The sequence below is a fragment of the Penicillium pulvis genome (assembly GCF_028828015.1).
Source record: "Penicillium pulvis strain IBT 33274 chromosome Unknown contig_12_segment0_segment0, whole genome shotgun sequence".
In the NCBI taxonomy this organism is placed as follows: Eukaryota; Fungi; Ascomycota; class Eurotiomycetes; order Eurotiales; family Aspergillaceae; genus Penicillium; species Penicillium pulvis.
This window is the reverse complement of record NW_026643072.1, coordinates 4,119,740-4,134,471: the sequence shown is the minus strand read 5'-3', so window position 1 is coordinate 4,134,471 and position 14,732 is coordinate 4,119,740. Positions and strand designations below refer to the sequence as shown.

The 14,732-nt window shown below is 50.5% G+C and overlaps 3 protein-coding genes across 3 annotated transcripts; 1 reads left to right on the top strand and 2 right to left on the bottom strand.

Moving 5' to 3' along the window:
• Positions 1 to 247: 247 nt before the first annotated feature.
• On the bottom strand, positions 248 to 4,429 carry N7503_002772 (C2 domain protein; the record flags this gene model as incomplete). The annotated part of the gene is made up of 3 exons (XM_057062319.1): positions 248 to 1,144; positions 1,203 to 1,787; positions 1,844 to 4,429. 3 exons carry the CDS (start codon positions 4,427 to 4,429, stop codon positions 248 to 250), a joined length of 4,068 nt encoding a protein of 1,355 aa, XP_056926281.1.
• A 678-nt stretch (positions 4,430 to 5,107) lies between these two features.
• N7503_002771 (uncharacterized protein) lies at positions 5,108 to 6,047 on the bottom strand. The gene is made up of 4 exons (XM_057062318.1): positions 5,976 to 6,047; positions 5,775 to 5,900; positions 5,409 to 5,720; positions 5,108 to 5,341 (listed from the first exon to the last, which is right to left on the bottom strand). Exons 2-4 carry the CDS (start codon positions 5,898 to 5,900, stop codon positions 5,312 to 5,314), a joined length of 468 nt encoding a protein of 155 aa, XP_056926280.1. The 5' UTR covers positions 5,976 to 6,047; the 3' UTR covers positions 5,108 to 5,311.
• Positions 6,048 to 6,380: 333 nt separating this feature from the next.
• Positions 6,381 to 11,354, top strand: swr1 (putative SNF2 family helicase/ATPase (Swr1); the record flags this gene model as incomplete). Its single annotated transcript, XM_057062317.1, has 1 exon — positions 6,381 to 11,354. One exon carries the CDS (start codon positions 6,381 to 6,383, stop codon positions 11,352 to 11,354), a length of 4,974 nt encoding a protein of 1,657 aa, XP_056926279.1.
• Between the last annotated feature and the right edge of the window lie 3,378 nt (positions 11,355 to 14,732).

Sequence of the window (14,732 nt, the reverse complement as noted above, 5' to 3'; positions counted from 1 at the left end):
TGACTTCAATACCAATATGATGAATTTACCACTCCTAAAACCGAAAAAAAAAAACAGATCCAAAACAGCTCCCGATGTACATTACGCGAGTTATAGTTCATAGTTCAAGTAAATATAGCCATTTGGACTTCGTACAATGAGTTAAGTATTACAAATGACATCATACGGTATCTTAAGGAACACTTCAATCGCTAGACATGTAAAGGAAATGCAAAATGAAACAAAAAAATGTAAGGATAAATAACACTCAGCGCTGGGGGATCGTCCCACTCATTCGACTGCCGACCCCGGCCATCAAACTTTGCTTCACGATGGCATCAGCGGCAGCAGCTGCAGCCAATCTTTCCTTTTGACGGCTGCGATCACGGAGATAACCGGCTGCTTCAGGTCGCATGCGAAGGATACGCAGGATCATGTCGTCGTTCGGATCGGCCTGGGCATCGCGGCGCTTCTCTTCCTTCATCTTCTTCATGGTACCCAGGTTGCGCGAAAGCATAATGCTCTTTGCACGACGTGCAGTGGGAACACCTAATCCACCGTAGCCGGGGCCAGTGGCTCCAAGGTGAGCGGGGGCAGAGGTACGGTTGCGATTGGCCTGTTGGCGGTTCACAGTTGCCGAGGCCATCCGCTCCGAAGTGCGGATTAAGTTCTCAGTAGGTTCAAAGTAGAAGAAATTCAGACTTTGGATCTCATGGTACTTCGGAGACTTCAAAATGTCGATGGGAACACCACCAGCTTCTCCGGTTTCTTCATCCACCGCGTGGAAGAAACTCAATAGCAACACGAGCCAGCGTGATACGATGTCCACTTCTTGGATGGTGAGTGGCTTCTGATGGGATGGCTTGTCCGATAGAGGTGGAACCAGTAAGCTCTCGATGGTTGCAAGGACCTCTTTCCACAGACGAGCCATGACCATTCGCATAGCCTCCCCAGTCAGTGTTTTGTTCATGATGGCAAAGTTATCATTGAAGTAGTTAAACAAAGGCGTTAGAGCATTCTCGACGTCAGCCGGTGTGGGCCCGGCCGAAGTCTGTGGCGCTCGGTTGCGGTTTAGGAAATTCGACACAGTCGACATGCTGATGCCGCGGGAGAGTAATGACTTCAATGTTCGACGTGATAAACAATAGCTGATATACGCAGAAAGCTAATAGAAAAAGTCAGCAGGGTCGAAACGCAGGTTATGGGATAGCATAATCACATACCTTCTCGGTAATCCTTCGAGTCATGTCCCTTTCTGTTCGTTTGAGGGTACGGAAGGCTTTACCAAAGTAGAATTGGATATCATCACGCTCTCCCTCCATGCTGACACGGAGTAAAAGTCGTCCTTGAGTATCCAGATCGAGCCAGTACTCCCTCGGCAAGAAGTCACTGAAATGGACTGGGTCAAGCTTGATGGATGTTCGGCCGACATAGTCGTGATCACCCACTGCATCCCAGTCCCAAATTGTAGCGATTATGTTCAAAGGGCCTTGGGTTGTGATATCCACTGAGTCTTCCCAGCGGGGATTGAGGTTGTTGTAAATGATACGAGTCTTGGCAATCCGTTTTTGATATTCGTCCGTTAGAACCACATACGGATCGCTGGCACCATTCATATCACAGGCTTTTAAGTCTTCTGCTTCCACAACCTTGATTGTGAAGACATAAGTGGTTGACTTGCGGACCTTCTTAAGCGCGGGAGGACTGTGCTTTGCAATGACTTCGGCGCAACCATCGACATTGATCTCACGTTCAAGGGCGTCCAATTGCTGAAGGGCAAACTCGATGTTATTCAACTTCACCAGCGACTGTAACAATGTTAGTATTGTGCTGCGTTTTTTGAGCTGAGACGCAGTAGTCATACCTCTGAGGAGAACTGGAACGGCTCAATTTTGTCTTTGCTCGTCCACGTGTCTTTAGCGAATTGCATAAGCTTTTCCTGGGTAGTTTGGTTCAAAGCTGCCTCTTGCTCTGGTGTGAGTCGGTCCATCTCTCGGGCAAACATTTGCTCCAAGAATTCACAGTATTTCGCAACACCTTTCCCGATGGAGCTAGATAATGCAGTCATGAATTTCGCATATTGAAGATCATCGTCCCACTCTAGCTGTACCAGGTTCTCCACCACTTGGTTGAAGGATCGAAACACATCGATAACGGAGACACTGTGCCGATTGTCCTCTGGGACATCCTCGGTCGCTTCATCTGCACGAACGGAGAATGCGTCCTGTCTAGTAGCTTGATTGACCCATTCCATTACACTCTGGTCTGTCAAACGCAGCCAACGCCAGACGAATTCTTCCAGTAGACTTTCAATATGGAATGGGAAAGGGTCATCCGCAATTGTGCTAGTGAACAGACGCCTGATCGTAGCAAGGGCTCTATAGAGTTCGAAGCCCTCCTCGATAGCGATCTCTTCACCCCGAGCCTTGGTTTGCTCGATGATTCGAATGACCATTTCCTGCGCATCTTCAGCAAACATGGGGAGCACATTGAGACAAAGTGTTGTATATGGGTTCACACCCATAATCTCAGGGTTATTCCTGTACCGCTTTTGAATCTTCAGTGCAAGCTTTGAAATCGCATCACCCAACTGAATGATATCGTCGACCCGCCAATCTTCCTGATTGACGGAGATCAACTGGCTTAGAAGTCTCTGATACTTTTCCGTCGCTTTTTGGGCAAGACCGTCTTGTACGTATGAGCCGAATCGATCAATATCCTCAGGATTCTCTGTATAATGTGGATCCATTTGGATGTGATTCTCAAGCACGTACATGACAGGTCCAAGTGGACGTGGTTTTGTCTCGAAGCAGTCCATCATCACATCGTAAAGTTCGCGTAGCAAAGCTTCATGAATCTTGGAAAGGAGATGCTGCATCGTTTGGATGTCATGCACAGTCCATTTCCGTCGGTCAAAGACAGATGGAGCCACGAAACTGCTGCGTTTGTTTCGATTTTCAACAGGAGGCGACTCTTTAGCAAAGGTAAATGCCGAGTCTAGGGTGTTGAGGTCGATTTCATTATCCACAAACTTGGATTGCACCACATCCAAGAACAGCACAACGCGAGAGAAAGTCGGAAGCCGCCAGCGGAGACAGATTTCATTCAGCATTTCTGATGATTGCTTGGATAGGAATTTCGTGGATGGGGCATCGGACGTGGCTTGGGCGCCCTCAGTCTCACGTTCTCGCAAGTCATGAGCCAAGGTTTGTGACAAGATAAACCTGTATAAAGTCCGAGGATCAGAGGGGATGAATATATAAGTATCTGACTCCTCTGAGTCGCCATCAGAGCCACCCAAAGAAAGTCCGCTGATATCAATAGGCGAGTCAATACCATAAGATGTTCGGTCAGTACGACCAGAGGATATTCTGGACAAGTCGTCCTCTACTGGCGAGCTGAGCTGAGGCAGAGTGCCGGGTGTGCTCTTAGCCAGCTCTGGATTGGATTGCATGATGGAAAGCATCATCTGCGAGAGTTCTGGACCCTCGCTTTTCTTCCAGCTCTCATAGGCGTCATCCGTCTCGAAGTCATCCCTCGACAATGTCTTGTGGGTTTGAAGACTCAAATGAGTTTGGTAGGTCTTGAGGTCCTGCAATGCGGCTTTCGCCGTCCAGGTTTTCTTGTGTTTGTCAATCTCGGCTTGAGCTTGGGAAGTCGTCATTCCGAAGATTTTGGCCACATGTTGCACCAGGGGCATGTCCTTGACGTTGTAGCTCAATGGAGCGACAACCTCGATGGTTGAGGCCGTACTGTTCGCGTTCGTTAAGTCCTGGTCCTGCACTAGAAGCTTGTTCTCCAGTACAGACAATCGATTTGCCAGCTCTGGGCGGTCCTTGCCCCCTTCATGTGCTTTCAGAACCAGCGCAAGCAATCGGACAAACAGCGCAACGTGTCGATCCACCATGAGCTTCCAGCCATCGTCATCATGCTCTTTGCCCTTGCTCAACTCCTTGATCGCATTTGAATAGAAAATTAGAACCAGGTCCTCCGCCCGCCGGTCCTTTTCCATGCGCTTGCGGAAGGAATCCTCCTTTAGCACATTAAGAAAGGCAGCAAATGTGCGCACTACCAGATGGTCCTGGTACTCCTTCCGCTTCTCTTTTCCTATCAAAACGCCCGTCAACCGTTGCTCCAGCTCGGCCACAAAGCCATGAGGAATTCGTGTGCTCTTAGAATCCCTGACCAGCGAAAAGTCACTCATCAAATCATGAATCGAGGTATTTGATCGCTTGGGCCGCGCCGGCGCGGCGGGTACGCTCTGAGTGCGACGAGATCGCGGGTGTAGGAGATAGGCGAGGTAGGCTACGCGGAGCGCATGGCTGCACGCGACGTTGGCGCTGAGTGGTCGGCGCCGTGAAACGGAGGAGTTGCGCGAATGGCGACCTTCATTTTGGATACTGTTGATCCGTCGGTTGACTCCTCGGGACTGACTAGATGCTGTCGACATGAGGTCTGTATTCGCATGCGGTTCGGGGAAATGCAGTGGAGTGCGGGACCATGGATGGAGATGGACGCAGACCACCAGCCAGCATCCGTGGACGAAACCCTGCGCGAAATTTCGGGAAGTCTTTTTTTGGAGTTTGAGGTGGGTATGTCTCGGAGGGGGAGAACACCTTAGGCCGAGCAGGGGGCGGTGATGGGGTTTCAAATGTTTACCTTAGGAGAAGAAAGGAGAGGAGGGGAACGGATGAAACAAAAAGCTACCGTGGACTGACGTAGGCGCCCGGACCAAAACAAAGATATGATATCAACCCAGGAGACTCAGCACCGTTTGAGTATTTTCAAAGGGAGAGGACTTGTTTTATATCTGAATTCTTGTTTTCTTGCCTTTGGATAAGAGCCCTAGCCTCTCCCTTGGAGGGGTTTGATCTACAAGCTAACAATGATGCTAGCATAATGCAAGGGTGGTCTATACAACCTGTCCTATTGGCCAGAACAGGTAATTCTTTGTTCCTTGTTGTTCTCCGTTGGAAGAGAACGTGAATCCAAACAGGTCGGCATGTGACGCATCCCATCCTATCTTAGAGCGCCTTCTATTATTGAGCGCTGCCACCCTGGAATAGACTGTGGCTCATGCCAATGTGCGGCGTATGGTGATACAATCTAAGTGGCACAGATGGCACAGCAAGTTGAAAAGAAAAATCTGTTGGAGCACAGTAATCGAACATCTAGTTCTGGTCTTGATCCAACATGCGTCAAGGAGCCGGAAATCCGTTTTTCGGCGAATCGACCATCAGACACTCAAGTGACGCCAAATCGAGAGAAACAAAATCGTCTTGGTATTTACACACACAACAAAAGGGAAATAGAAAAGAGAGCAGAGGCAAGTTTACCACTTGTCCTCGCCAGCCTTGCGAGCCTGCGTAAAGGTTAGTTATGGACATTCCATATAGTGGTATATTCATAGGGAAGCTTCTAAGTCTTACCGGCGACGCATTCGGTCCACCCAGCTCCTTCTCCAGACCATCAACGTAAGCCTTGGGGACGCTGGGCTTGTCGGGGTAGTAGAGGCTGACAACGCCGCACACGCTAAGGAAGGCCGCAACGAAGCATCCGAGGTGGAAGAAACCCTTGCCGGCAGAGACGTGGGTGTATTGCTCGGGACTGAAGACACCGAGAATTTCGTTCTCCTCGTGGACGGGCTCGCCAAAGTTTCGCTTCTCTTGCGCATCCCACCAGCCACCGTAGGGGTCTCTGAAAGAACGCTTCACGCGGGGAGGGTTTTGGTAGCCACCATTCTGCCATTGCCATTAGATCACCTGGTTACTACCACCACAAGAGAGACCAAATACCTGTAGAGGGTCTTCAGCTTCGGCAGCTCGGAGGGCTGCAACCTGGGAGAACGATGCGCGGGGGGCAATGGCGTGGCGGGCAGCCACCTGGGGCAGACGCCGGGCTAGGATCCGTTGAGACAGCATCTGGAAGGACGGGGGATTGAACGTCAGTAATGCCTCATATATCCGAAGGAAAATCTAAATTGGAGCAACACTCACTGCTCTGCCAAAAGATCGAAGACCAATGGGGAAGGGGATAAAGGTCAGGGAAATTGGTGGAGATGAAGTGCAGGATGATTCGATGATGGAGACGGAGGTTTGCGGCTGTGGACACCTTAGGCACTATGACACCTGGAATTATAGGCATCCACGGCGCGGCGCGCTTACAAGTCGTAAGTGCTCGTTCCCGACAAAAAAACCACTTCCTCACGTATTCCCCCCATCTCACTACCTTTTTCGTCCCCATCAACGCCCTCGTACCGATAAGGATGCCAAACTTTGTGTGGCACCTTGAATCGATCATAGCTACCCGTTGACGCCAAAATCGCCAATTTTGACCGCGCCATCGTTGGGATAACTGGGGTCACCTGCGAAGAAGGCCCCTGTCGTCTGCGGCAATAAGTCATGCAAAACGGCAGCCCAAACGGCCCATCACCACAAGATGAACGTGTAACGCCTGTGCCTGATACTCCCCACCTGGAAGCTTCCGGTGTGGAATATCCATCCGATTCTACCCCCTGCCAATCGATTCCTACCTTGCCGAATGACGAAGCTAGCCATCAGCTTGAAGAGCCACCATCGAAGAAGCGTCGCCTGACAGACTCGACCCCGTCGCGCAACTCAACTCCCCGGCCTCCTTCGCCGCCATGGAAGAAGGTTGGCGTGGAAGGACCGACGTCGTTCTTGGTGGAAGGTCGGCGCAGATCATCACGGCAAAACGCGGTCCCTATAGAACAGCAACCGGCATCAGACAAGCGACACACACGCGCGGCGCAGCAAAGCTACGTGACAAAAAACACACGAGGCGGGGCGAAACCTGTTACGTCCTCCCCACTTGCTGTGACACAGTCGCGTGCCAACGGGAAGCTCGGTGGCAAGCCGATTACAAATGGTTCACCTAGGACAGTGCCTACCAAAGGCGCGTCCGGTAAGCAACAACCTCCTTCACAGTCTCCCGTACCAAAGTCATCTCAATCGCGCACTCGATCTCGAAGTTCCGCTACTACGAATCAACCCCGCCCTGCCGCAAATGGTGCCAGCCCTCGTGAAACCCGTACGCGAACCTCCCTTCCAACCACATCACCTGCACCGGATCATGGCTTGGATGGAGTGGATGAGCATAATGAGGATCTGGAGTCAGGGTCCCCGATGGTGCCGCGAATCCGAATCAAGGTGAAAAAGCCAATACTGCCAATCCGACATCCCGGCCACGTGTCCGGCAAGAAATACGAGTCGTTCAGAGAATGGGTTGATCATGAGGATGCGCCGAATTTGTTATCTTCGGAGGAAGCCCTCGAGGAGGCGCAGAGGCGGCAACAAGTGTTGAATGCAGCGGAACCTGGCGGGCCATTGAGCTCAGAGGTCTGTTCTGCATATATCGCGGAACCGCAGGAGGAACCGCCATTCCAGTATTCGCACCAAGATCACTTAGTGGCACATGCACTCTATTTCCAGAAGCTTCTTGAAAAAGAGCATAAACGCCATCGGCAAACAGCCAAGCTTTTTGCTCAATGGTGCGCCGATGCATACAGAAAACGCCACAAGAACCCCGAGGACATTCTGCGGGAACAGCAAGAAGAAATGCGTGGGAAGCGCAAACAATTGGCCAAGGACCTTCAGAAGATGTTCGACTTGACACGTGCCGATATTGACCGGGTGCGCCTCGCACGTTGGGAGGAAGAGCGAAAAGTTCAAGATCAGCAAGCCCTCGATCGCGCCATTAGAAAGTCAACCATGCTGTTTGAGAAACGCCGGTCTGAAATCCTAGGAGAGGTTCCCAGCGATGCTCCTGTTTCAAGCGACGAAGATGACGGGGAGACAGACTATTCCTCAAACGCATCTGCGGCAGACAATGATAGCAACATGTCGACATCTGAGTCTGAAACCGACGACGAAGGCAATATTGACGATGATGCTAAATTGACGGCTGAGGAGCTCCGATCGAAGTACGCTAGTCTGCCGGATGAGGACACACCTGATCAGATGTCCGTAGTCTCTGCGTCCGTCATTGATAGCGAAGTTGTGCCCGATGAGACAGATGCCAGTGTCAACCCCGGCGATACTCAGCTGGATGACGTGGATTCAGTTTTGATGGATGATAGTGATGAATCAGTTGACATGAGTGAGGAGATGAGCGATAGTGAAGACGAGAGCGGCTCCGGAAATGAAGAATCTGGCGACGAATCCGATGGCAGTGATGCTAGTGGTATGCTCGGATTCTTCTCACGCAAGCAACGGGCCAGTGATAAGGATTCAGTCGGAGCGGTTGTGCAAGAACTTGACGAAGATGAGTCTAATGACGAGGAGTATAAGACCCCAGGAGAAGAAGCCCTGGATAACGATACAGAGGATCTGGACGAGGTTTCTCTAGTCCCTAACGGGATACATACCAACGAGGATGAAGAGATGCCAGATGAAACTACTCCTTCAGAAGTCGTCGAAGCCTCCATAGCCATCCCTGCAGATGTTGAAGACGCCTCTATGGTTGATACTTCGACGGTCAATACTCCCACAGTTGATGCCCATATGAAGGATGATCTTTCTGAAACAGTGCTTCCTGAGCCTAGTGTTCTCGAGGTACCAGGGGACAGCGAACCAGTGGACCAAGTCCAGCAAATTGATATTGAACCACTGCAGGACAGCCGCCGCAATGGAGAAGTGTCCAGTGAAGTATCCCCAGGGACTTTCGCAACCAAACCCTCTGAGCCCGAGTCTGTCTCTTCATATGAACCTGCAGTTGAGAAAGCATTGCAGGAGAGCCATTCACCTGCACCCGGTTTGAAGACTCCCATCCCCCATCTGCTGCGCGGTACCCTACGTGAGTACCAGCACTATGGACTGGACTGGCTTGCTGGCCTCTACAATAACCGAATCAACGGTATCTTGGCCGACGAGATGGGTCTTGGAAAGACAATTCAAACCATTGCTCTACTTGCCCACCTTGCTGTGGACCATGGAGTTTGGGGTCCGCATCTTGTAGTTGTGCCTACCAGTGTCATGCTCAACTGGGAAATGGAATTCAAAAAGTGGTGTCCAGGTTTCAAGATCATGACCTACTACGGAAACCAAGAAGAGCGCAAACAGAAACGCAAAGGCTGGACTGACGACAACTCTTGGAATGTGTTGATTACATCATATCAGCTTATCTTGCAAGATCAGGTATCCTTGAAAAGACGGGCCTGGCATTATATGATTCTCGATGAAGCGCATAACATCAAGAATTTCCGTTCGCAAAGATGGCAAGCTCTTCTCACATTCAGGACACGAGCCCGGTTGCTCTTGACTGGTACACCGCTTCAGAATAATTTGACCGAGCTTTGGTCTCTTCTGTTCTTCTTGATGCCTTCCGATGGCGATGGCGCTGGTGGTGTTGAAGGCTTCGCTGACTTGAAGGACTTTTCCGAGTGGTTCCGACGACCAGTGGAACAGATTCTGGAGCACGGAAGAGAGACTATGGATGACGAAGCCAAGCAGGTAGTTACCAAGCTCCATACCGTCCTTCGTCCATATATTCTGCGTCGTATGAAGGCGGATGTCGAGAAACAGATGCCTGGAAAGTATGAGCATGTCATGTATTGTCGTCTGTCAAAGCGCCAGCGATTCCTGTACGATGGTTTCATGTCGATGGCCCAAACCAAGGAAACGCTTGCATCCGGCAATTTTCTTTCCATCATTCATTGTCTCATGCAGCTCCGCAAGGTCTGTAACCATCCTGATCTGTTTGAGACAAGACCAATTTCCACCTCCTTCGCAATGCCGCGTTCTGTGGCCACCGACTACCAAATGAAAGAAGGCCTTGTTCGGCGACGACTGCTCTTTGATCATCCTCTCACTAAGGTCGATTTGGACTTCCTCAACCTGGCCCCTGTATCTCGAGAGGACATTTCGAGGCGACTAGCTGATGACAGTATCCGACTCATGGCGTTCGGGCCGTTCAAGACTCTTCGTGAGCGGCAATACAACCGCACCAATTGGCAGATGGAGTTCAACGGCTCTACTATGGAAACAATTCTAGAGTCTTTGGAGAATGCCAGCCGGAAGAGACGAATGGCTGAATTAGAGCGATGTTTGTACTTTGAGTCCAAGCGTCACGGTCGCCGGCCTATATACGGTAGCAGCCTGATTGAGTTCCTGAGAGCCGGTACTAAGGAACACGCGCTTTCCAACGCACCCTTGCGAAAGAGCAATATGGCTGAGTGGCTTTCGAGTCGGTCATCCGTTCTTGCTTCCATGATTCTGACCCTCGAAGAACGCTCTCTTGAGATGGACGGCTACGTTCAGCGATTCGCTTGCGTCACGCCGGCTGCTGTTGCGTCAGGCATGACAGAGGCCGCTTTGACTCCAGTCGAGACAAGACTCTTGACCAACACCGCCAAAGACCAGCCGTATGACCCCTTCCATGAGGCTCGCATGCGTCTTTCGATTGCTTTCCCAGACAAGCGGTTGCTACAATACGATTGTGGTAAACTACAGCGGTTGGATAAGTTGCTACGTGACCTGAAGGCCGGCGGTCATCGCGCCTTGATCTTCACGCAGATGACCAAGATGCTGGATATTCTGGAGCAGTTCCTCAACATCCACGGGCACCGCTATCTACGACTGGACGGTACTACAAAGGTTGAATCGCGTCAGATGTTGACCGAGCGGTTCAACAGTGACCCCCGCATTCTGGCATTCATCCTTTCCAGTCGATCCGGTGGTCTCGGTATCAATTTGACGGGCGCTGACACTGTCATTTTCTACGACCTGGACTGGAACCCGGCCATGGACAAACAGTGTCAAGATCGTTGCCACCGAATTGGCCAGACCCGAGATGTCCACATCTACCGCTTTGTGTCCGAGTATACCATCGAGTCCAACATCCTCCGCAAGGCCAACCAGAAACGAATGCTAGACGATGTGATTATCCAAGAGGGCGAGTTCACAACGGACTACTTTACCAAACTCCGAGATGCTCAGGTGGAAGAGACCGATGAGCGCGACGGCCAAGACGAAGCCAGTGCCGCCATGGACCGGGTCCTAGGCAACCGCGTTGCAGGTGGCAACCGGGCTTTCGAACAGGCCGAAGACAAAGAGGATATCGACGCGGCCAAGAATGCCCAAAAAGAATTGGAGCATGCAGACGATGGCGACTTTGAAGAGCGCAGTCCTTCACATGGAACCCCCGCTCAGGCTGGTACTCCATTGCCCGGTTCTGGTGAGGGTCAAGCTTCCACTGCGCCCGATGCAGGGGCTGATCCGGAACCTGGTCATATTGACGACTATCTGCTTCGTTACATGGAATGGAACATGCGTGACGAACCCCTGGTGCTTCCGGTGGACAAGAGCAAGAAAAAGTCCAAGAAGGGCAAGGAACACCACCTCAAACGCCGCCGCTGACCAATTGGCTGGGTCTAAAAATCCTTCACAAAGTCCAGAGTCTCTTTCCTTGTTTGATTGTTGTTCCCAGGTCACGGGGAATCATCATCATCAACTCCACTCTTCTCCCCAACCGTTTCACAATCCCATAGTTCGGATCCCCATGTATTTGTGCCGGGCGTGACTACCTAATTGAGCGTGCGTTGAAGTACTTTTATTTCTTTTTCTATTTGTTTGTTGCCATTGGCAATCCCTATTCCCTCTCTCCTCACCTGACCTGTACCTGTAAACCCCTTTTTGTTTAATTGCACTGCGCCGGAGTATCCACGTGGGAATACTACTTTGTAATAGTGTCGAAAAAAAGAGTGGAGAGAAGAACGAACCAGAGGACCGTGTGTATGGATCAAAGGGACAAGACCGAGACCATCTATAATGTTCGAGATTAAAAAAACTCTGTATATTTATACTTCACGCCGGGCATTTAGCGCCAGTATTTTGATTAACGTCTAGACTCCTTCGGGGCAAAAGAGCCCACTTTTACTATTTCATCTCGTGGCTAAAATCTACGATTCCTATCCGATCCACCACGCTAGTGTAGGTTTACTTTCTCCCAACTCTTACTCTTCTTGGAATGAGGCTTCCGATGCACATCCGACCGGGTATATACTCCACAATTGACAAATACTTCTAAATTAAATCTATTCTTAAAAAGACCAAAACTGCCCGGACAATATACTCATCTCGTTAAGTGGATCCAGAGGCTTTTTTTTCTTATTAATTTCGGCTTAGATTCCGCCACCTGGGTCTGCATGGACTGAATCATACTGGTTCTAGAAGCAGTTAGTAAAAGCGACTATGTTTACTTAGATTTGGCTACGTATGTGGAGTTCATTTATCAGACCAGGAGAAAGTGATCTCCGCGGCAATTCAATTAGCCCTAACGCTAGGGTCGAAGCTATCTCGGAGTCCTCATTCCCTCGTACGCTGCGTCATGGAGGTGTCTTTGCCTCTTTGCCTTGGCCAAGTTGTTTTGATTTTGAGTTTGAACCTCGACGCGAGGCGTTATACTTCTCCAGGGAATGACAAAAAAGAAGGAGGATGTTTCACATTCGAACTGTGTATGAAAAGTGTATATTTATACTGTAGCGTAAGGCTGCCAAGGGGCCCCGGGGGCTGCAGATTATCACCCCAACTAATTACTCCGTACTATAGCAATGATCCTCAAGGAAGGATCCGAGTCCACTCTGCACATGGGATTATGAGTATACCGGTCGATCACGGGAGCCGTCGATCAGGCGGGTATGCTCTCGGCCAGACTACTCCGAAGAGCATCAATGCACCGGTGACCTCAATGGCTGGTGGAGATGCACATCCGGCAGACCGGGTGGGGTATAGGCGCGGTGACAGGAAATGAAAAGAATACGGAAGGAATACGAAAGGACGAAGGGAGTTGGAGACGAAATTACCCCAAAAACCTTGTTGTAGGGCGATACCCATAAGTAAAACGCAGTTTCCACGGTTCAGTATTCTTCACGGCCGTTTCGATGCTACCGAGTATTCACCGGACTCTCCTATAAAAAGTGGAGATGTCGATCCACGCAGCGGGGGTTTAACCCGTTTCGGGGGTCAGATCCGTCATGAGGTGCAGAGATCCACGGTAAATCTGGAGATGCTATTTGCTCTCGTTCGGTCTTTTTACTTTTTTTTTTAATCTGCATGGCATGATTGACCAGGTTTCACATCGAATTAGGAAAAAACTGACCGGTGATTAAGTATTTCCGCGGACGAATATCGTGATTGGTAGAGAATTAGTCTCATGTCCCCCGTACATTAACACTCCTGCACTCTAACCCTATAAGGCGATGACCTAAGCATAGGCTTGCTTGGACATTGTTAGCCTGGAGTCCTTCGTAAAGCCTGGGGAGATCTCCCATTCCGCCCCCTTCCGCTCCTGCCAAGCTTGTGTGCCCCTTCTATCTCGTACAATTTCTGCGATAATTCGCCGTGTCGCCGTGACTGCCAGCCTAAGCTGGAATGGCGCCATTCGAGAGCGATCCTGTTCGCCGATCCCCACACGCTGTAAAGTCCGACTGGATACATCACCCCCTAAGGACCGAGGCTCGGTCTTGGAGATACTGTATAGGTTTAATCCGAACAAAGAGAAAGTATTAGGGTTTCGGTAGCAGGTACCGGTAGTTAGGGAGGCGAAAAGTGCACGGAATCTCCCAGATGTTTTGTTCCCGAAAGCTACCGATTTTCTCCCAAACGTGGAAATCGAAGATCCTTAGGACTGGGTTGGAGTAGGTTCACGAAGTACACGTGAAGAAAACACCTTTGATAACTTTCAAGATACGACATGCAGTTGCCAGAATCCACGCACACTTGACACCAATTGCGATGTCGGCCGTCACTGCGCCGGGGAGAGACAGAAAGTTGCATTTTCCTTGTTTTTTGCTTTGGTTTTTTTTTTTTTCCTTTTTCCTTTTCCACTTTTTAATTTCTCCCAGTGCTGTTGTTCCAGGTGTCAGGCTGTAAGCTTGTGGCGTCCAACAGTCGACAATATGACTGGAGGCTCTAGTCTCAAGGGTGACTCCACTTCACCCACTATTGAGTACCCGGGCAGATCGGGGGGATCCACATCCCTGTCGATTGGCGCACTCACGAACTGTTGCTCCATGGATCACCTCATCATTGGTCTCGCCCGAGAGGGGCTTCCACTAGGCTGATACCATTCCATTTTCATTCTTAGCGTCTTCGGCCCAGGGCGATAATTAGCCAGAAGGGGTAACTCTGCGTAAAGTCTGCGTAAAATCTGCGTAAAGCCTGCGTAAAGCCTGCGTGGTCGGCGTGCGGCAGGAACGAACGAGTCACCGGAGGCAACGAGGTGCCTTGTTCCGTGTTGGGCCCGCATGGATCAACGAGGATCCGGAGCCGCTCAGGCACGTTTGCCTCTTCCATTGACTTGTGTACCTCATTTTTTGATCCGCGGAGCTATTACCATTCGGCATCGATAACCGTTGCACATGTTTGGAGGAACCCAATTAGTTGAAACGTTTAACAAGCTCAGATCATCTCCTTTGGGGAAGATATCCGGTGAAGAGCCGAATAGACCGCGTGAGGATCCCCGGTCCGGCGATGATCGGCGGGTTTGGAGATCCAGTACCTCCTGAGGTGGGGATCGGCCTGGGGGAAGGGCTTATCTGGAATGGCTTGGTAAAACTAACCGTAAATCAAACGCACGGGGTTCTACCCCATCTGAGGTTGATCCGATATGCGGAATGGGCCAACCTGGCTGCTAACATGGATTCGGAGTTGGGCATCACGATAGATCACCTGTAGGGAGACCACATCTTGTTTGAACTAGTTTCTGTTAGAATGGCAGTCTCAGACAAAGAGAGC